This window comes from Dryas octopetala, chromosome 5 (genome assembly GCF_963921425.1).
Source record: "Dryas octopetala chromosome 5, drDryOcto1.1, whole genome shotgun sequence".
Classification (NCBI taxonomy): Eukaryota; Viridiplantae; Streptophyta; class Magnoliopsida; order Rosales; family Rosaceae; genus Dryas; species Dryas octopetala.
Genome location: NC_141370.1, coordinates 6,996,902 through 7,018,083, shown reverse-complemented (window position 1 = coordinate 7,018,083; position 21,182 = coordinate 6,996,902). Strand labels below are relative to the sequence as shown.

At 35.6% G+C, this 21,182-nt stretch overlaps 2 protein-coding genes across 6 annotated transcripts in view; one reads left to right on the top strand and one right to left on the bottom strand.

The window, feature by feature from the left end:
• The first annotated feature begins 3,592 nt into the window (after positions 1-3,592).
• On the top strand, positions 3,593-12,271 carry SAMC1 (S-adenosylmethionine carrier 1). Its single transcript, XM_086243512.1, has 13 exons — positions 3,593-3,745; positions 3,909-3,976; positions 4,560-4,658; positions 5,203-5,285; positions 5,629-5,705; positions 6,647-6,737; positions 7,213-7,266; positions 7,343-7,438; positions 7,903-7,992; positions 9,401-9,452; positions 10,765-10,826; positions 11,157-11,237; positions 12,015-12,271. Exons 2-13 carry the CDS (start codon positions 3,922-3,924, stop codon positions 12,138-12,140), a joined length of 966 nt encoding a protein of 321 aa, XP_086099638.1. The 5' UTR covers positions 3,593-3,745; positions 3,909-3,921; the 3' UTR covers positions 12,141-12,271.
• Positions 12,272-12,894: 623 nt separating this feature from the next.
• LOC147283862 (spatacsin carboxy-terminus protein) overlaps positions 12,895-21,182 on the bottom strand; it is a 29,566-nt gene continuing 21,278 nt past the window's right edge. For all 5 annotated transcript variants that reach the window (XM_086243147.1, XM_086243146.1, XM_086243145.1 and 2 more), the window contains exons 18-26: positions 20,673-21,105; positions 19,289-19,756; positions 18,483-18,599; positions 18,267-18,388; positions 17,452-18,187; positions 16,923-17,177; positions 16,453-16,635; positions 15,503-15,844; positions 12,895-15,338 (exon numbers count right to left, since the gene is read on the bottom strand). In XM_086243147.1, coding sequence (XP_086099273.1) covers positions 14,589-15,338; positions 15,503-15,844; positions 16,453-16,635; positions 16,923-17,177; positions 17,452-18,187; positions 18,267-18,388; positions 18,483-18,599; positions 19,289-19,756; positions 20,673-21,105 — 3,406 coding nt within the window. In that variant the 3' untranslated portion in view covers positions 12,895-14,588. The remainder of the gene's footprint in view (positions 15,339-15,502; positions 15,845-16,452; positions 16,636-16,922; positions 17,178-17,451; positions 18,188-18,266; positions 18,389-18,482; positions 18,600-19,288; positions 19,757-20,672; positions 21,106-21,182) is intronic.

Here is a 21,182-nt window from a genome sequence, read left to right as displayed (position 1 = left end):
AAGATACAAAAGCTGTATCCATCTTTTCTGAAATGTATAAGGAGGGACTAGGATTCAACCAGACTACCCTAGGATTTCTTAGGGTTTTGTTAAAAGGAGATGTGTGTAGAGATGTTGGAAAAATGAGTGGAGATGTTGGGTATACTGATAGTGTTGGGTATAGTTTAAGTTAATTATTTTTAAAATTTTTTAATTAAATATTTATTTTTAACAGTCAATTTATATTAGGATAAAATTAATTTCATTAAATTGTTGAGACTATTGTTAAAAAAATTGGATCCGAATAGTGGCACTCTATAAATAATAGAACAAATTACATTTTAGTACCTCAACTATTGATATTGTTTAAAGTTAGTACATTAACTTCCAAAAATTACGTTGTAAAGGCGTGCCTCAACTACCATTTTTTGACAACACCTAACCTCCATCAAGTTTATCGGTTGATGTGATGCAATAACATGGCTTAGGCCTCACCAAAAAGCCCAAGGCCCGAAGCCCGCCCGGCCCATTAGGCCCGAAGCCCGATTTGGCCCGAAAATTGGGCCGGCCCGGCCCGGCCCGAAAGTCTCTTGGGTTGGGCTTGGGCCATCCCCTTGAAGCCCATGGGCCGCCCAAAGCCCGGCCCGTTTAGGCCCGCCCAAAGCCCGACCCAAAGCCCAATTTGGAAATCATAACATATTTAATAGGTTTTTTGTTTGTTTACTATAATAAATTATTAATATGCTTATTAAGTTATTATATAATACTATAATGTTAGTAAATAGTAATAGTGTAAACTATGTAATACCATAAATAATAAAGTAATAAACTTTTAAAATTATATACAACATTACAAGTATAATAAAATATAAATGTATATGTGTATATACAACTTTTATAATACAAGTATAATTAAAGTTATTAAACCACAATCGTCATTTCATTAATTCAACGATCTGAACCGTTCATTTTCTATTTTCATAGTCAAAGATCATCCTTACAAAAAATCGGCTAAATCGGAATTCATCTGCCCATTCGATTATCATTAGAAAAACCACGATCGTTCATTAATTCGACTACCGTTACATTTAGAAAAATCACTTTTACATCTTCGATTAAGCTAATTTTTTGCAAGAATTCTCTTTGAGTGGAGAACTAAAACTTGAACGGTTCGGATCGTTGAAAACAAGATCGATATGTGAGCTTCTACATATAAATACACTTGAAGAGTATAATTCTAATAACTTTCCCGTTGAAACCTTATTGTTTCCATAATTATGAAGACCACAACGTGATTTCAACAATCTGACCTGTTCATTTTCTATGTTCATAGTCAAAGATCATCCGTACAAAAAATCAGCTAAATCGAAATTCATCTACCCATTCGATGATCATTAGAAAAACCACGATCGTTCATTAATTTGACCACCATTATGTCACTTTTACATCTCCGATTGAGCTAATTTTTTGCACAAATTATCTTTGAGTGAGGAACTAAAATTTGAACGGTTTGGATCGTTGACAACACAATTGCATCGTTTGTTTATAAAAATATGTAATAAAATATATAATAATACATATGTACATTTATGTTTTATTATAGTTGTAATGTTGTATATAATTTTAAAAGTTTATCATTTATGGTATTACACTATTACTAACATAATAGTATTATATAATAACTTAATAAGCATATTAATAATTTATTGAAGTAAATAAACGAAAAAGCTATTAAATATGTTATGATTCACAAACTTGACAAATAAACTAGTCAGCTCAGTTGGTTGAGAGTTGAAGCTTGATATGTGAGGTCTCATGTTCAAATCATAATATAGCCAAAATCTTTTTTTTTTTTTTTGAAGATATATATGTGTCTAAATAGGCTTTGGGCCCATTTTGGGCCGCCCGTTCGGGCCTAGCCCGGCCCGGCCCTCCAAGTCCGCAAGCCAAAGCCCGATGGGCGGGCCTTGGGCTTGTGTATTAAAGCCCAAGCCCGGCCCGGCCCGGCCCGAAAGCCCTATTGGGCTTCTATAATTCAAGCCCGAGCCCGGCCCGAACCCAAAAAATTTGGGCCGGACTAGCCCGGCCCGGCCCATTGCCGACCCCTAACATGGCTTTAAAAAAAATGTCATGTAAACAAAAAAGAAAAAAATTAATAAACTTTTAAAATTAAAATAATTAAAAAAACAAAACAAAAGAAGAAACAAAAAAAAAAAAACTGCAGGTTCCACCCCTCAACACGTAGCCCCTCCTCCCTCCCCAGTTCCCACCATCTCCACCCTCACTTGCTGAAAAAAATGGATGCCCATGTGGGTGAACCAGTAGATGAAGGAATTGATCATCATCGACATTAAAGATCCAACATGTTCACAAGAGAGGGAGCTAACGCCTCCACCACTATTTGTTTGAGAAATTAATGGCCCAACAAATATATTTATAAATTTAGGCTTAATTATCGATTTACAACCTAAAACTATAACTCATTCTCATATTACTACATGAAAGTTTTTTTGTCCCAGATTACCACCTATAACTTACATCTGTATCCCATTTTACCTTGTTCCGTCAACAAATCCGTTAAAAATGATGACTTGGCCGTTATTACTGACGTGGCGCGCTGGATGTGCGCCACATGTCACATTTTTTTCTTGTATTTTTTTTCTATTTTTATAAACTTTAAAAATTAATTAAAAATAGTTCTGAACTCAGAAAAATACACGAAACAGACTCGTCTTGACTAGTACTAATTTACTATAAGGTTAAAATACCAATTTTCCCTCTAAAAATTTTCAGAACAATTTGGGAAGTCTAAATTTATTTATAGAAAATTAAAATACTCTAGATTCTTTGGAAATTCATAAGATAATCTCTAGAACTCCAAAAAATATGAGGTCTACACCGTTAGTCTTCTAAAAACTAACAATACCTTTCTCGTGAACACTTGCTACCCAAAAGACCTCTCGGTCTCAGAGGAAAACAAATTTCCCTCTATAAAATAAATTCTTGAAAAATTCTAAAATTTCTGTAAAGTATCAAAATAATTCTCTAAAACAGGTTTTTCATAATTTTCAAAATATTTTTGAAAATTCGTCCGAGAGTTTATGAAAATTCTAGAATTTATTTAATAGAGGAAAATTTATTTTAATTTTCTAAAAATAAATTTGGTCTTCGTAAATTTTCTGAAAATTTTTAGAGGGAACATTTGTATTTTGACCTTATAGTAAATTAGTACTAGTCAAGACGAGTTCGTATGAATTTTTTTGAGTTCGGAGTTATTTTTAATTAATTTTCAAAATTTATAAAAATAGGAAAATCAAAAAATCAAAAAATAAAAGTAAAGATGTGACATGTGGCACACATCTAAAGCGCCACGTCAGCATTTTTAACGGAATTTTTGATGGAATAAGGTAAAATGAGATACAAATGTAAGTTATAGGTGGTAATTTGGAACAACAAATCTTTCAGGTAGCAATATGAGAATAAATTATAATTTTTTGTGTTAAATCGATAATTAAGCCATAAATTTATAATAATAAAAATAAAAAAACTGACATTAATATTTAATATAGTAGATGATTACTATTCATTAAAAGTTTAAAACCATAATTTCTCTCTCTCTCTCTCTCTCTGTCTCTCTCTCTCAATCCCTCTCATTCTCTCGTCGCTCAATCTCACTCTGTTTGGACAGGTCGGTTTGGTTACTGGTTCGGATAACCGAACCGTGTGCACCCCTTACCAGAATACCACAATTCCGCTCATTCATTTCGTACTGTCTCCATCTCTTTCCCTTTCTGTTTTTCTTTTCTTTTTTCACTCTTAATTTATACAACTATAGTTTCGTTACAATTTTTCCTTTTTTTTTGTTTTTGTTTTTGTTTCCTGTGCACTATTCTTAGAAAATTCAAGTAATCGTATACTTGGTTGGACAGATATTGGACCTCAATGGGTCCTCTTACGCTAGCAGTTGATGTGAAAAGCTCCTCAGGAGCTTCATCAGGTAAACCATGTTTTCAATTATACTCCTATATGAACATATGTATATATATATACTTACTTATTTTATCTTGGTTTTTCCCCTTATATTTTGGTGATTATTGGTATTTATATAGCAGAATATTGACTCTTACCTTCAATATTTGTAAAGCAACACATTATATAATGATACATAGCTTGGTGTTGCCCAACACATTACACATTATCCACTATGTAATAGATATTAATTTGGAAGATTATTTTGTAAATTGGAGAGGTCCAGAGCCCTTTTTTAGTAAATTTCCCTCTCCAATGTTAACTGGGGAAATTTATAAAACAGTTGCTATAATCTCTTTTCAATTCAACATATATGGATATAAGTATCACATTTATAAAAACGTTTTCCTAAATTCAGTAATGGTTCTCTAGAATAATACCCCGGTTTTACAATGTAGCTTACACTTAAGATATAGGGATTATAGAACATATAGAGATTTAATGTATGTAAGCTCTTTCTATTGACGATGTTGGGTTATAGCACATATAGGTATTTTTTATTGTATGCTGTTGCATTTTTTTGTGTTTGAACAGGTAATATGGTTTTGCAGATGCATGTAGACAGAAAATGCAGATTGCTACATGGAAGTCTTTTGCATCTGTCAGCATGCATGAAGATAAACCATTTGATTTCTTGCGTACTTTTTTTGGTATGTTTAAAATTTGCAAATGAAGTTCCTATGCAGCATATTGTTTAGTGTTGAAGTTACTTATGTATTGATTGCTAGGTTGCATTTTACTAAGAATCATAATTAAGTTCAATTCTTTGAGTTGATCAATGTATTAAGGACTGCTAATCTTTAATGATTTAATTTACAATATATGGATTTCATTATCTCTTCAGAAGACCTTGGATTGTAAGATGTTTAAAACATTTTTCTCTCTCAATATTTATTTTTAAACAATGAAGGAAATACAGGAAATGCTTACAATTTATTTTTTTTTTCTCTCCCAATTGGACGTGCACAATTCCCTTTTAGCCTTTTCATGTCAGAGCGATTGTACAAGTTAGCAATTCTTTCTTTTTATTAGAACAGAAAAATAAACAACAATAACAAGCTTGTGGTTGAACGGAGGGGAAGGGGAAGGGCAATAGCTTTTGAATTTATAACATTGTCTATTTCTTCGAGTATGTCAGGCCTAAGTTCATTACATACTGTATCCTTTCTTTAACTAGTATGGTGGATTTTGCAGAGGGTGTTATAGCAGGAGGTACAGCTGGTGTTATTGTTGAAACAGCTTTATATCCCATTGATACTATAAAGACAAGACTGCAGGCAGGTTAACTATGCAAATGCCTTATTAATAATTTATGTTTTTAAGTTTGATGGATTTGCACCTCTAGTCTTCTCGTATTTCGACTATGGTAAATTTTTTTTATTAGATAGAAACAGCTACAATGGCTCAGGAAATCATTAATATATCATAGATTCCTTGTTATTTTTATTCTGGCATCTATTTTTCCTCTTTCACACTTGTTTAGCATATGCATGTTGCAGAAATTGTCTATCTGGAAGCCCAAGAAGGGTGTATCCAATACTAGCTCCTTTTCATACGTTTCAAAAAATTTCCTTCTCTAACAAGTTGTTTATGGATACTATTGTGGAACTTTGGATACAGGCTGCTCGTGGTGGAGGGAAAATAGTCTTGAAGGGCCTTTATTCTGGATTGGCTGGAAATATTGCCGGTGTCTTACCGTAAGTACCTTCTGAATGTTGTTCATGCATCAGCTAATTGAATTGATATTACTGAGGATCATGTTTGTTGTAATGGCTTCATTTGTATTCCATGAACATGGATAGTGGAGAATTAGTCCAGAAATGACTCGGTTCAAGTTTATTAGTTTATTTATTACTTAGAACTTTCATTAACAAATAGTTTCCTGCAATAGACATTGTCAGTATATGGTCCCATTATGGTTTTTGGTCATTTTTTTTTTCTGGATTAAGTGGAGTTCCAAATTTTTAATAGACTTATTGGGTGTTGACACCAGCTATTGCAGCATGGTTCCAATATCACAAAATTGTTTTTTTATTTTCCATTATATTTTGCATGAAGATAGTTTAGTTCAGTCCATTTAGTATCACAGTTTTCGGTTGGGAAATATAAATTAGACTGGTAGAGATCATTTCTATGAGCTCCATCTCTCTCTCTCTCTCCCCCTATATATATCTCTGTGTGTGTGTGTAGAAAGCTTATCTTGAGGGATCCTTTACTTTTTAAAAAGTAAGGGACACTGTGGGGCCTTAACCCGTAATGTGTTCCAACGAGCCGAACTGTCCGCTTTTCAGGTTCCCATTCAAGAATCATCTTTACAACAAGATTAGCCAAATTGGAAACCATTTAGATATCTAATTATGATCAAAATATATAAACGAACACAAAGTTTCTGATAACCATTTAATTGACCTGATAATGTATGATTCTTAAAAACTGTATATGCATCCTTGCTTTTCAAACTTCTTAAATGATACTGGTTTTGTATCCACAATTTCTGCTTCTACGATATTGCTTTGATTTTGGTATAGTTATATGAAGTATCAACTCATTAAGCATTATGGAGTACCCTATAAGTGTTATATATTGTTATTATTTATTTGAATTAATTTGTGTTTAATAATTATTTTTTTGTGTACAGGGCTTCTGCAATTTTTGTTGGAGTGTATGAACCTACGAAACAGAAATTGTTAAAGATGTTTCCTGAAAATCTAAGTGCTATAGCTCATTTTGTAAGAGAAATACCTCTGTTCCTCACTTAATGTTTTATGTATTTTGTTTGGGATCATGACCAATGAGGCATGAGTGGTCTGGAAAGTCTTCTCAGCATATTATTTTATGTATGAAGGCCTTTCGCAGCACAAAGATTGTTGCTCTCAGGATGGTCTTTTATAGCACTAGTTGAAGTCTCAAACATGTTTTTGTGCTTTCCTTTTACCATGTCTCACCAATTACCAAATGGGATCAGTAGTCTAGTATATTTTACATTACATGACGTACCAATTTATGATCTACATATTCTATGACATCAACTACCAAAATAGTACTTTTGAAAATCTATTTATTGCCCTAAATGATATAGTCCAGAAATCCTTTGAAGCTATTTGGTTGCTTGATACTTAAGCTGATAGTTTGGAAGTGTAAACTGTTTTTCTTAATCGAAATCCTCTTCCTCTTTTTTTTTTTTTTTTTTTGAACTTTATGTAGACTGCAGGGGCTTTTGGAGGCATTGCTGCTTCACTCATTCGTGTTCCAACAGAGGTAGCGTAGTTTACTTATGCACTTCCATGTTTAAATTTACTTTACTTAAACCATTTTTCTCTTTAATATTTCTCAGGTTGTTAAGCAAAGGATGCAAACCGGGCAATTTACATCAGCCTCTGGTGCTGTCCGCCTTATTGCTTCTAGGGAGGGTTTTAAAGGGTTCTATGCGGTGCGTATTCCCACCATGGGGACAATTCAAGTCCCCATTTCTCTAGATAGATGGATTTCCAAGTTCTTATTGCTGTTCCTTAGTCAAAAGGTCGAAATAGTTTGTGAGTCTGTTCTCACTGTTTTGTTCTCTGTATGTGTTAGTAAAAATGGTATTTATATGCATCCTGGTCCTGGATGCTATTCAATGGTTGAAATGGTTTCTTTATGAGAGGGTGTCTTTTTTCGCTGTTCTGTTCTTAGTATGGTACATGTGACATTTTTATGCAATCTGGATGCAATTTAGTGTGGCTTTGTTTGGTTCATATGGACATCTGGTCCGTTCTAATTTATTCTTTGTTTTCCCTCATTCTATAATATTCTTGTTTCCAATAAAAAAAAATTGCAACCTGGATTCCATTATTATTTGCATTTCTTAAGTTATTTTCAATTTAATAACTTCCACTATCATTTTTGAGATAATAGGGATACAGATCCTTCTTATTGAGAGATTTGCCATTTGATGCGATTCAGTTTTGCCTGTACGAGCAGCTTCGAATAGGTTACAAAGTGGCAGTAAGCTCTTCACCACCCCTCATATGTTTGTATTTATATTGCCTGATAATATTTGCCATTTACTTGCTTGATTGCACAACATGCTGATGATTGTGGTGATGCTTATATATGAATGATGCATTTAACATGTTCATGATTTGAAGACCTTTGTGTATGATATGTTGGATGTGATACAAGTTCCTTTTGGTTCAATCCTTATTCAAAGAATATTACCTGCAGTTCATTTTCATGATTTACCCTTTTTGGTAATTTCATGACAATTTGTAAGGCCTAGAGATCCTTTAAAATTGAACATTGAAGAACTAAAAAAAGAGATTTACATATGAGGTTAGGATTTTAGGGGTTAGAAAAGAAAGACTTACATGTGATATTTATTGATTTAGAAAAGACCTATGATAGATTCTGATAGATTCAAGACCTAGTTGTAGGTTTCTTTTTGTACTTCGGTGGACTCCTTGTCCGTTGTTTTGCACTCTTTGTTTGTTTTAATGAAAGGTTTCTGTTTCTCATAAAATAAAAAATAAAAAATTCTGATAGATTTAAGAGATATACTTTGGTGCTCCTTACAAAGAACTACAGTTCACATTACATGTGGAGAAAGTAATGACTTTTCAATAAAACTAAATTTACACTAGGAATCAGCACAAAGTTCCTATTTTTTTGCAATATAGTTGGATGAAATTACAAAGGATATACCAGAACACATTTGATGGTCTATATATTTTCTGATGAACATTTAAAGAGGCAATTTCCGCAAAATTGGAACATGGAGAAACACACTAGAATCAGAGGGTTTAAGATTAGCAAAAAACACTATTCCTTTTCTTTTTACCTCACAAAAAAAGATTATTTTTTTTTCTTTTCTATAGGAAAGTAAAACAGAATGTACGGAGTGAAATGCAATAAATACAGAAAATAATAGTATTTTAATAGAACCTTACCCTTTCCCCTTTTGCCACCAAAAAATGACATAAATCAGAAAATAACTGATGCCTTGAGAAAATCAGCTGCCCTAAACAACCTCCAGCATTTATTCAATGCAACTGGGAAATGAAGGAACAAGTGGTCAGCACTTCCAGCTTCCCCTTTTCACATACTACACCAATGGGGAGAAAGACAAACATAAGGTCTTCTCCTCTGAACCAAATCATCAGTGTAGCCCTACTGTGAGCAGTAATCTATGATTATGTACCAAGACATCATTATTTGTATAAAAAAGAGTGTAAATGTGAGACAAAAGGACTCCTGCTGTATGCACAGCAGTGGTGCATCTATAACATATTTATGTATATGTGTGTCTGTGTATATATATATTAATGTAAGAAACTAAGAATTTTATATGTATGTGTATTCATGTTCTTGTTTTGCTATTTATTATCAGTTTTTTTATCTGTATTCTTTTTGTCAGGCAAAGAGAGAGCTGAACGATCCTGAGAATGCTATCATTGGAGCTTTTGCTGGTACATAGCTTTGACTCTTCCCTTTTGTAGGAAATCACTAGGTTAATCATATTGTTCTGTTTTGTAAATACGTAAAATCTTGTCAATTGTGCCTTTCCTGAGGGGATGGTTTAGGGAGCTTTCCTTCATGCAGAATACTAATCCAGTGCGTTTTGACCCTTTTGTTTTTTTCTGCGGTCCCAAGTGAACATTGTAGTTCAAATTCTAGCAATTATTGAGTGTGAACTTTGGCTTCTGAAAAATGGTTATACATTGTACCTGAACTTTACTAAAAGGGAAAATATTACAAATAAAAAATTGAAACTCTTCCAATTGTGCATATGGTTGGATCATTAGCACACTATGTTGGATTCAGTAAAATCCTTCCGAATAAGGTTAATGCTGTATGTAAAACTCCATAATTGGATTATATCCTGGACCTCTGATGCAAGGAGACTTGTCAAAGAGGGTTTGATATGTGTAGGACACCACCATTTGTACAACACTCCAACATGTGTTATAAACGATAGTATGTTTTAAATTTAAAATAACTAGTCAAAGGCCTAAACTCGGAGTGGGTATTTTAATTAATATATCTTAATTCTCGTATAAAATTGCTATTATAATATTATCTCTATTGCTTTTATTATTGCTATGGTTAACCCAGTCATTTCTAAGTGCTGATATTGCTATAATATCAAAAATTGACTTAGCACAACGCTCACATCCCACACATAAATATAACTAGAGTACTACAATAAAATTATGCTATCTCTGTGCACTTAGTGGTGGTAACATAGGAATAGGATAATAGACAGATAACAATAGTTTCTTTTCTTATCTTATTTTTTACGAGAAACAATAAGTTCTGAGATTAAAGGATTTGACTTGCATGCCCTTAGAGACCACTGGACTGCATCACCAGTTTTTCTCAGGGTGTGGCACATTTTGTTTATGATACTGTTGAATTTACATCCATGGAATCAATGCACAGAGTAGTTACTTTGCATTAACTGAACAATTCAAAATATGCTGCCTATGATCCCAAATATGGTTAATTTTTTTTTCTCCTCACGTCTAGTTTCCCTCTTGACATACTACTGTATTCTTGTATGCCTTTTTTTTTTTTTTTTTTTTTCTTTTGCGGGTGGGGAAGGGGTTGGTTTGGTTGGGCTGAATTCTTGTCTGTCTTCATGGACGAGTGTTGTTCTTCTTTCTCTGTTATCTTGAATAGAATTAACCTCATTCTCCCTTTGTTTGTACAAAACTAACCTCATCATAATGTCTGTTGTCATATGAAATCTCTCTTGCATTGAATATCAAACTCTTGTAGGTGCACTGACTGGAGCTATAACCACTCCCCTTGATGTGATTAAAACCAGGCTAATGGTACAGGTAAGGCCAATCTGCTGTTCTGCTTCCTGCTATTCTTCTCCCCTTGATGTACATGCAAATAATATGTGCACCCAGTGGCAGAGACTCAAAATTATGTCAGGGTTGCCATATTATATACCATAATTTGAGATAAATAAAGAAACTCATTTAAGTGCTAATATTAATTGGAATAACAAACTGACAAAAAAAAGAAGGAATTACAAAACAAAAATTTGAACCACTTCCAATTGTTTGACCTTTGCTTAGATTTTCTGCATGCTTGGAATCATGTGCATGTATGCTCCTCAGTTATTAAACAGTTATATGGCTTGCTTGCTCGTTTGTTTTAAGGGATCCGCAAACCAGTACAAAGGAATCATTGATTGTGTTCAAACAGTTGTAAGGGAAGAAGGACCTTCTGCTCTTTTGAAGGTATGTTTTGAGCATCCTTTATTTTCCTTTTCATCATTGCAAGTTATGTTTCTTTGGGAAGTGGAATTTATTGATGAGTGAAGAAGACAAGATAGGATGTATGCCTGCCCGTTTCTCTCATGCCTTGTTGATCAAGATTTTTGTACTTAAGTTGACTGAATCTCACTAATATGGTACTTTTTTTAATTTTCTTTTTGACATTTACTAGAGGTTATGTTTGAGTATGAGGTCGGTATAACATACTTTCAGCTGGATTGAACTTCGACTCATCACTAACTTTCTTTTATGATTAATGAAAGACTTATCTGATCTTCCAGTACCTAAAACTAATTTTCCACTGAAAGAAAGCATCTGCAAACTTATTAGACTCAAAGTTGTTTATTTCACTTTGTTTCTTGGTTTTGCTTTCCATTATTTTAATTTATAAATTTACAAGATTTCAGGATTACATTACTAACGTGAGATGACTGATTTGAGACATTATTGATATAAGTGGGGAAGGTCGGTCTCTATAAATTTTTTCTCCTTCCCGGCGCCTTAAGGACTTGTTGTTTCTCTATTTGGTTCTTGGTTTGAATATGACTGGACTAACATCATTCCATTCTTTGGCAAACTCTCTATAATCATGTTACATGATATGGCTTATGGTCCAAAAAGGAGAAGTAACTTCTGTGACGCATTCAACTCGTTACAAATCATGGGTCATGGATTTATGATGTGAAAGTTAGTGGAAGAAATCTCTTACCTAAGTGTTGCTTATATTTATGTTTGCTTCAGGGCATTGGGCCGAGAGTACTGTGGATAGGCATAGGTGGCTCAATCTTTTTTGGTGTCCTTGAGAGTACAAAGCGGTTACTTGCTCAGAGGCGACCTACACCTCATGAAGACCCAAAGCAGGAGTAAAATTTACATATACTAAGAGCCTTCTTTAAGGAGACTTCTCTTATAAAGTTCTTTTCTATTTTGTGTTCTCCATTCCTTAAAATGTAAAATGCCTTAAGAATTAAAAGTTAAGCTTCCTGTTTGTATTATGATATGTTAGGGCTACTAGCTTTGCATGCGTGAGAAATGAACTGCTAATCTTTGAGGCAAGCTTCATTGGTTTTGACCAAAGAAAATTCTATTTATCGCAACTTTTTCTCCCAACTTTCTTCTCTCCCAAGTTTCATTGGTATTAATAAAATAACAAAATTTTGTAGAACCAATATGAGAATGGCATGTATGTTGGGATTAAAAATTGGGAGAGAAGTTGGGCTAAATAGCATTGTTCTTGACCAAAAAGCGAAAATTAGATTATTACTAGGCTTGGTTCATGGGCCACAAGTAAACTTCAAATGTTTTATTTCTGTTTTGTTTGATCGACTAAGCAATATATTGGATGTAAAACAAAACCACCTTAATATTTAGTGTGTTAATACATTTCACTTCTGAATTATAGTACCATTTTCACTTTAGTACTTGATAATCGAAAAAAAAAAAAAAGCTTTTTTCCTGTTATCATGTCCACTAGTCGTTAGTCTTTTCGTCATAATGGACTTTTTTTGGCTTACCCGATACAATTGGGTTCACAAAATTGATGACAAATATGCCATGTAAACCAAGAAGTAACAAAAACGCTAGCTCACATTTTGTACAATAAAAAATTAAAAAGCAGAAAAAACATGAAAATTTGAATTTGATACAAAATGTAAAAAATTTCACCAAAGGAATGCTAATCACGTTAACAATTATGAACTACCATGCAAAGCTATACAAAACTATAGTATTCCAATGGGGAACAACACCACATTTTCACACTACTCATATCACTTCTACTCTTCCTTTTTTTTTGCCACTATATCACTTCTACTCTTGTTTTCCATAGAAATAGTACAAAAATTCTTCTCCTCCCTATCTCTCTTGGTAACACACGACTGAACCCACTTCACTTAGGCAAGTCAATCAACTCACCAAGAAATTTTATATCTTGGAGTTGAAATTCGGTATTTGCTTGAGGGCGTTGCTGCAGCTGACTAATGCGATATACAGGAGAAGGGAAATGCCACTAGGGTGGAGAAAGTGGATTTATTGTTATTATTTTTCTACAGCCCTTAATATCAAAAGTAGAAGATGATTAATAACCGTTGGGAGATAAGGCTGGTTTTTTTTGCCGACTTACCGATCAATACTGACGTTTGACCCATTCCGTTCTGATCTGTTCGGTGGTGGTTTTTCTTCCATTTTCGGTTTCAGACTTGGACCGATTCGTGCCGACAATAATTAGAGTCGGAGCCAGTATTGAAATGCCCATACCGGCAGTATTCCGATACCGAAAACTACACCGACTGGTCAACCCATCCAACCTCGCCGACCTCTCCTTTGCAATCTCTCCTCATTGGCCTCCCTGAGAACCTAACAATCTCCTTTGCAATCTCTCTTCATCAACCTCTCATCTGCAAACCCAACAACCCTCGGCCAACCTCTCATCTGCAATCTCTCCTCGCCGGCCTCCCTGAGAACCCATCAATCTCCTCTGAAATCTCTCATCGCCGACTTCTCTACAAAACCCAGCAACTCAACAATCTCTCCTCTACAACCCAACACATCCACTTCCTCCATAAACCAGCAACCTCTCTCAATCTCTCCCTCTTTATATCTCCCTCTTTCTCTCCGATACCGACGTCCACCGACCGATACCGAAACAGGCAGTAACTGACAGTGTCAGTGACAGTGGCGAATCTCATCATTCCGTTGGTTGCGGTTCTGTAGTTGGTGGTGGCCAATCGGTCGGTTACCGAATCGATTCCACCCCTAGTTGGCAATGTGTTTAATTCACTATAGCCAACAGAAACAAATAAGGAACTTCACATTGAATAAGTATTGACACCATCTAATTTCTTTTTTCCCAATACTTGCAACAAGGAACACTAATTCATTGACATTTGACGCAATGGAAAATACAACTGCCCAAGTTGTCAATAAAAGAATAGGCGGTGACAAAGAAGAAAGAAAGAGCAAAACCACACTACACAACTTTGCTAATCTACATGCTTTTGTTTCTTCTATCAAAACTTTTGGCTGCTTCTGGCTTGTCAGATGAAGCTGAAAAAGAATAAGAATCTCTGAATCCTGTCAACTAATTTACAATATGTCCCAAATTTACATACATATCCTGCTGTTGTTTCTATTTCCATTCCTATTTATTTTCCTCTTCCCCTTCCCCTGCCCTGTTTTCTCTTTATGTAAGAATCCATTTTTGGGTTCACATCATCATACCATGGAACCGTATTGCCTTGTACATCACCATTGTCGTTGTCGTTGTCGTCATCAGCAACATCACAATCAGTGAAAATTTTGGAATTAATATTAAACTCACATCAGTGGGAGATAAGCACCCCCATGGCCTTTTCTCAGTACAAGTGGTCCAACATTGTCAGGGACCCTATCTAATTCCTTCATGCATGCATCAATTACATCTCCAAAGCCAGTAGCCACAGTAGCCAGCTGCAACCGCAACTTCAAATCTCTAGTCCTTTTCAACAAGCATCTAAATGACCTCCCCAGATATTTAGCCCATTCTGCTGGCAACCCTCCCCCAGTTAGCCAAACTGAGAATTGGGACTGGTCCCCTCTGGCTGCCACCTCCGCCCTATAAAATCTTGCTAGATCAGCAAGCATTGAAGGCTGGAGAGGAAGCACAGCCACAAATTCAGCCACAAACTCTTCCATTACTTCTGGTTTCAGCATCTGGTTCCAAAGTACCAAAGCCCACTCACTTGGCTGGTTAAGACCATAGGCTTCTGCAACAATGAGGGCCTCTTGGAAACGTGACTGCTCAACTAGGGCCCTCCTGGCATTGGTTTCAGATCGGTACAGCCACTGGAAATCTGGCATTCGAATTTGAAGGGACACGAGGGAAGCCTGAGCGCATGCTCTGCGTGTTTTATTGCCAGCATCGATGGATTTGTGAACTTCAGCAGCTTCAACGTAATAGCGCATGGAGTCTAAAAGGTCTTCATTCTGATCCTTGTCATAACGGTGGAACCACTGCTCCGATGACTGCTCTGCTCGTGACTCTAAAAGAGCAGCTGTTTCATGTTTCATGTCGAAATGATTGTAGACCTGTGAAAAAGAAAGTGTACAATAAGAATAAATGGTATATTTCATCAAATAGTTGTTTCTGAGTCGCACATTAATGCAATAAATTTATTTTATAAATCTTCTCAAAAACATGTGTACCAAATAATTTGTATGGTTTACAGGAAATCATAACTGCATATACTAACCATAGCAAATGCATCAAGGTCATTGGGATTAAAATGCTTCAGTGATGTGAGAACAGCCATTCGAAATCCCCTGACCGCCTCAGCAGTGCCAGCATTTGCATCTGCAGCGGCTGAATACTTCTGAAGAAGGAGATCGAGTTGACCATTTTCAATAAGAATTCCAAGAATGAAATTGAGGGCGTGGAAGTTTCCTACTCCAGTTATGAGACGGGCTAAACATGAAAAATCACCCTCAGATACATAAGCTTCAACCCTAGTAGCTGCAAGGGCTACAAGGACATCAACTCCATCAAGACACGATGATAATTTGTAGAAGTGGTGGGACAAAATTAGAAGCTCAACCTGGAAACATTTTAAGACCCAAAAAGTCATCAGCTCATGAAAATGAAAAATGTTCTGATCAACTGCATCAACATCTGATCTTTCAAATTCTCTTCTTGTATTTTCTCTTTTAGTGTCCAATTCTCACTCTACCTATTTGAATCTTTTGACCAATTGCTACTAAGGATCTAGTTATGACGCATGGTGTAACCAATAATCATCACACAAATTAAAGTCACATTATTACTATTGAAGACATCCAAAATAATATAATCAATAAGTTAAATCCCAGCAACCAGGTTTGACTGAAACTATTAGTATAATATGCTTAGCTTTAATAGCTTAAGCTTTATTGGTATCAATGGCAACTCAACCTTCCAGTCCTATGTTTGAATCTTTGTAATATTGATGGGTGCGTTTCTTAAAAACTTAAACTTTTTAGACTCAACAACAGCATAAGATACAATGTTATCACATTTTGATTTAGTCAAAATTTTAGTATTCATAAACATTAGATATCACTTTTGTCTATCAGAAAATTTTTATTGGTGGTGTTATTTTTCTTAAAAAGCTTGAACATGCTTGGTACAAAGGATAACAATATGAAACTATCTCTATTATATTAGTACCTCACAGGCATGTGGTACTTCTTGTCCAGTAATAACCAAACGCATTAATGCGTGTCCAATTTCTTGTTCAGAAGGGCAAAGCTCTGCCCACTTCAAGAAGTCTGAAAATCTCCACAGTAAAGGAGCAGGTCCTTCTTCCTTTTGAGAATCCATATATCCCCCACGATGAGCAGCCAATAAGCCCTGGAGACGTAATTTTCACATATTTTAAAAATAACATTTTTGTTGTGCATACACAAGTCAACTTGGTAAAGAACAAAATAATGCATGTGTGTGTGTGTCAAGCATATTACATTCGTGAAATCATGTCTGAATGTGTTTTGAGTGTGTCTTAGGTATGGTTCCATGTATGTGTGTGGGATGCCACTATGACTACAGGCATATGGTCTGACCCCAAAACCCAGACTTTACCCACCCCAAATAGAAATACTTGTTGAACTTCGCCAATGAAGTAATATTTAAAAACAAACCTTTAAAAAGGATTCCGAAAGAATTTGAGCAATACTGGCTGCTGGCATTGAATGAGTTCTCACAAGGAGATGTGCCTCCTCGAATGATTCTTGTGCTTTAAGGGAAAGCAGCTGTAGTAATTCAATTGGCTGCTTATCAAATGCCTCTGAAAACGAAAGACCTAAGATGGTTGCTGCTTTGGCAACTGCTATTATCCTCTTGCATAGTCCACGCCCACTACCTTCAGTAAAACTAGTTGCTAGGCTCTCCAAAACCTTCCATAAAAATATCACGTTAATATAAGGACATCAAGTGCATCAGTCAAGTAACAGAGACAAGAAGGGATAACTGTTAGAAGAAAACTAAGGGCGTATGGCATGAATAGCTATCAAGAGGCCATTGAGCATGAATCAAAATTTCCTAGTTGGAAGTCTAGTATATACTTTATACACATGAACAGAGTATGAGCAGCAGTAAAAAAAAAAATTGCACTTGCGCATGTGCAAGAGAGATAAAGAGGGAGGAGGGAAGGCAGATTTGGACAATAACCTGCACTGGGTCAACTTGATGATGGTCAATTGGTATATTGTATGACTGAATAACTGAACGCAGTTCCTCATCAAGCATTGATATGGATACTTTTTTACTGAAAGTGGACATAGCTGCAAACTTCAATGCAGCATCCACTAGTGCAAATTCAGATGGTATTTTTACTGGAGACAGCTTATGTTGGAGCTGCTTTGCAGCTGCTATTTGTCCAAACTCCAATAAAGAAAGAACAGCCCTTTCCAGCTCTGCAGGTCCAACCCTTTCCTCCCACCGCGAAAAAGACATTTCCATTTTTAAGTTTTCATCCTGAGAGGGCAATTCATTTCTAGTGTTGAGAGAAGTGGAACCATCATCAGAATCCGCGCTTTTCTCTGCTGAGTCCAGTAGTGGCCGTCTTAATGGCGCATAGCCTTTTGCCCTCCGCTTAGTCTTTGTATTGCCCCCTGTGGTGGTTGGAAAGCTAGCATCTAATACTTGGTGCTTGTGATATGCCTGGTTATTTTCCCTCGCATCATGTTTCTCAGCAGTTCTATTCTTAAGCATACCAATATGGTTATCCATTTTTGCTATTATAATTGCAGTTCGGTCAATAATACTGGAGCAATTTTTAAGAACAGGTTCACGGCTGGAATTGCATAAATTGAAGTCACCTTCACTCTTAACCTGTGCTTCGGATTCTACCGCCAAGAGCCACACCTTAGTCTCGATTTCTCGAATAAGATGAAGTGGATAAACTCTGGTAAATTGATCACACCAACAAGTGAGGATTTAAACAAAGACATAACAAAATATTAACTATGTTCCATATAACTTACGGACTGGACAGGGTTATCATCCCACTAAACCATTGTAGAGAAAGCAGCAATAACTCATGAAGCTCCCTAGCTGGAAGATCTTTTTCCAAAGCTTCTGCATGTTTGAGGAAAAATAACCCAGCCTGGAAACCATTACATAGGAAATAATCTCAGAAAACAAAAAAGATGGCAGAAACAAATTTTAGTTAACAACTCCTTCAAAAACAAAGAGAGTACCTGTAAAGCAGGGAAGGAATATCTGATGAACAGCGTTTGGCAATGGCCCCATAAAGCGATTCTCTCTTCTGGAACATCCCAAAGAAACTCCTTCCACTCAGTCACCATAGATTCAGCCTAAAGTGGTCAAAGGTAGAAAATAAAACAAATTAGAGAGGGAGGGAGGGAGGGAGGGAGAGAGAGAGAGAGAGAGAGAGAGAGAGAGAGAGAGAGAGAGAGAGAGTGATGTAATTAAAATAATTTTCACATTGCAGGGGATGTAATATTAGCATGTTCAGTTTCTCTTAACTCAGGTTAGCATTTTGACCAAGGGAATAAATGGCAAATAAATTTAAAGCTTTACATCAAATATTAACCAAGGCGACAACTTGACTGACCTTCCTTAAGATGTCAAATCATTTCACTCCCATCAACAACAATTTACTAGGTTATCATCTTCACCCAAAACTTCCCATATATAAAGTATAATGTACTCAAGAGAGCCAAAGATAAAAGTAGATCACTAACTTCTATGAGCCAATATAACCTACCCTCTACCAGTCATAATTCATAAACAAGTGAATATGACATCTTCATTTCATCTTTTAACTCAAAATTAATAAAATCATGTCTCTCAGTTGGGTTGGAATGTAAAATATTGTCAAGGAATAATCTAAATTTTGAAAGGAAAAATAGGTATAATCAGATTTATAAGGTTCCTCACTTCATTTTTCCCTTTTCTTTTCAACTGTCTTCAATGAAGGCTATTAGCCTATCAGGAAAGTAACCATATCTAACACAAATAGGTATCTGTATTCAAACAGTACCTGAGTTTCAGTTACATGATGAACAGCAGATTTCCAAGGTCCACCACCGGCCTCCAACTGTCTGGCCCAGTTGCGTGCTTGCTCCCAATGCCTATTATTCTGCAATGCTGTTGCAAGTGAAGCATCATCTAAAGTCTCGTTACCAAGGTGTAAAATGTCATCTTTGCGTAATAAAGGCTCCGCTAAATTAATTTTCCAATAAAGGCGTCGGTAATATGTTGCTGCAGACCCTCCATCACCAAAATCAGTTGCAGCAAGGAGTTGTAGTAAGCATCTTTTTTCATAAGGAGATGGACACGTCAAAAGCATAGCATCCGCAGCTTTAATAGCAGTGGAGCTTATCCATGATGTACCAATCTGCACTTCTCTTCCTACATTTGTCTGTAAGCGGGTTGATTCTTCTTTAATTCGGGCAGAAAAGGAACCCAAGTGTGCTGACGCTTCAGATAGGCGCATTTGTGAAAATGCCTGAGGTGGGAGAAGAAGAAAAAAAAATTAAGCCTTGTACAAGATATGACCTGTGTTTATTCATTTCCAAGCCACCAAGAAGTCAAATTGAACAATGTCAGAAGGTTAGAACCAAATTATGAGAAAATGTAAATAAAGTTTGTAATAAATATTAAATTAGTTATATTAAGTGTTAATTAGTATTATTTATTGTAAATTAGATTTAAATTAATGTGTACGATGTTGTGAATGATTAAAATTCAATGAACAAAATATACTTTTTCATCTTAGTGTTTTAGTTTCTATGTCATACTTGTCATTGGTGTGAACTGTATTCACCCATTTCAGAAGATTTGTCACTATGTACTATTTATGAAGTTTATAAGTACAAATGATGTCTTATTAATCAGTTTACTATTCCTCAAATTTCATTCACAATTTCCATGTTTTATAGAAAATTTCCAACATTAGTTGATTCTACGAGCATTTCCACCTATATCGATAAATCCGTAAATTTGGACTACCAATCATTCCACCAACATCGACAATTTCATCCTTGAATGGTAAAGAGAGGTCCACATGAGGAATGTAAGAATATAGGACCACATGAGGAATGTAAGAATATAGGACACAGTTAGCCCACATATAACAACTTGAACTTTAACAGTGTCACAGTGACGAACCAAATTTTTTTAAAACACAATGCAAAAGCATATGCCAATGCTTGTTACCCATTGGACACAGATATGAAGTATCCACACAAACTAGCAGCTGTAGAAGAGTACATTACACAGTTAGACAGATTCCTCGTAGGCAAAGGAAAAGGATCAACACTGCTCTCTGACACAGTCAAGACTCATATTAAAGAGAAAGGAATTCTCATCGAATTAAAAATCCATAGATGAAGGAAAGGTGAATTTTAATTTTGTTCACAAACCTGAAGAGCACGTATAAAAGGTAAGAGAGAACATGAAGGAAGGAACATTTCAAATGATCTTAACAAAGGCAGGAACAAGTGTTGTTCACATAGCACTGCAACCATCTTGGACAGCGAAGCAGGCCCTTCATCAGAATCACTTGAAATATTAATATTTTCACCAAGTTCGATATTTCTTTCTCCTTCAGAAATAATGCCCTGGGTGTCAAATACTTTTTCACCCACAGGAGAATTTGAAATATCAGAAATTGTAGTAGCTAAGGGATCTCCTGATATGGGCTCCAGAAGCCGCCTTCTTTTTGAGTTCTGCCTATTGTAATGAAATGTAAGGGCTTTACTTCCTGCTTGCAGGGAATTAGTTGCTTCCACAGCTGCTCCAACATTATTTGCAATCCTGGAAGCAATATCATTCACCTTAATGGATGAAGTTTCCCTGTGAGAATAAAGTTGTAGTGAGATCTAAGCTTTGAAGTTTGCAAAGTACTGTACCAGAAAGAGAAACGGAGAAAT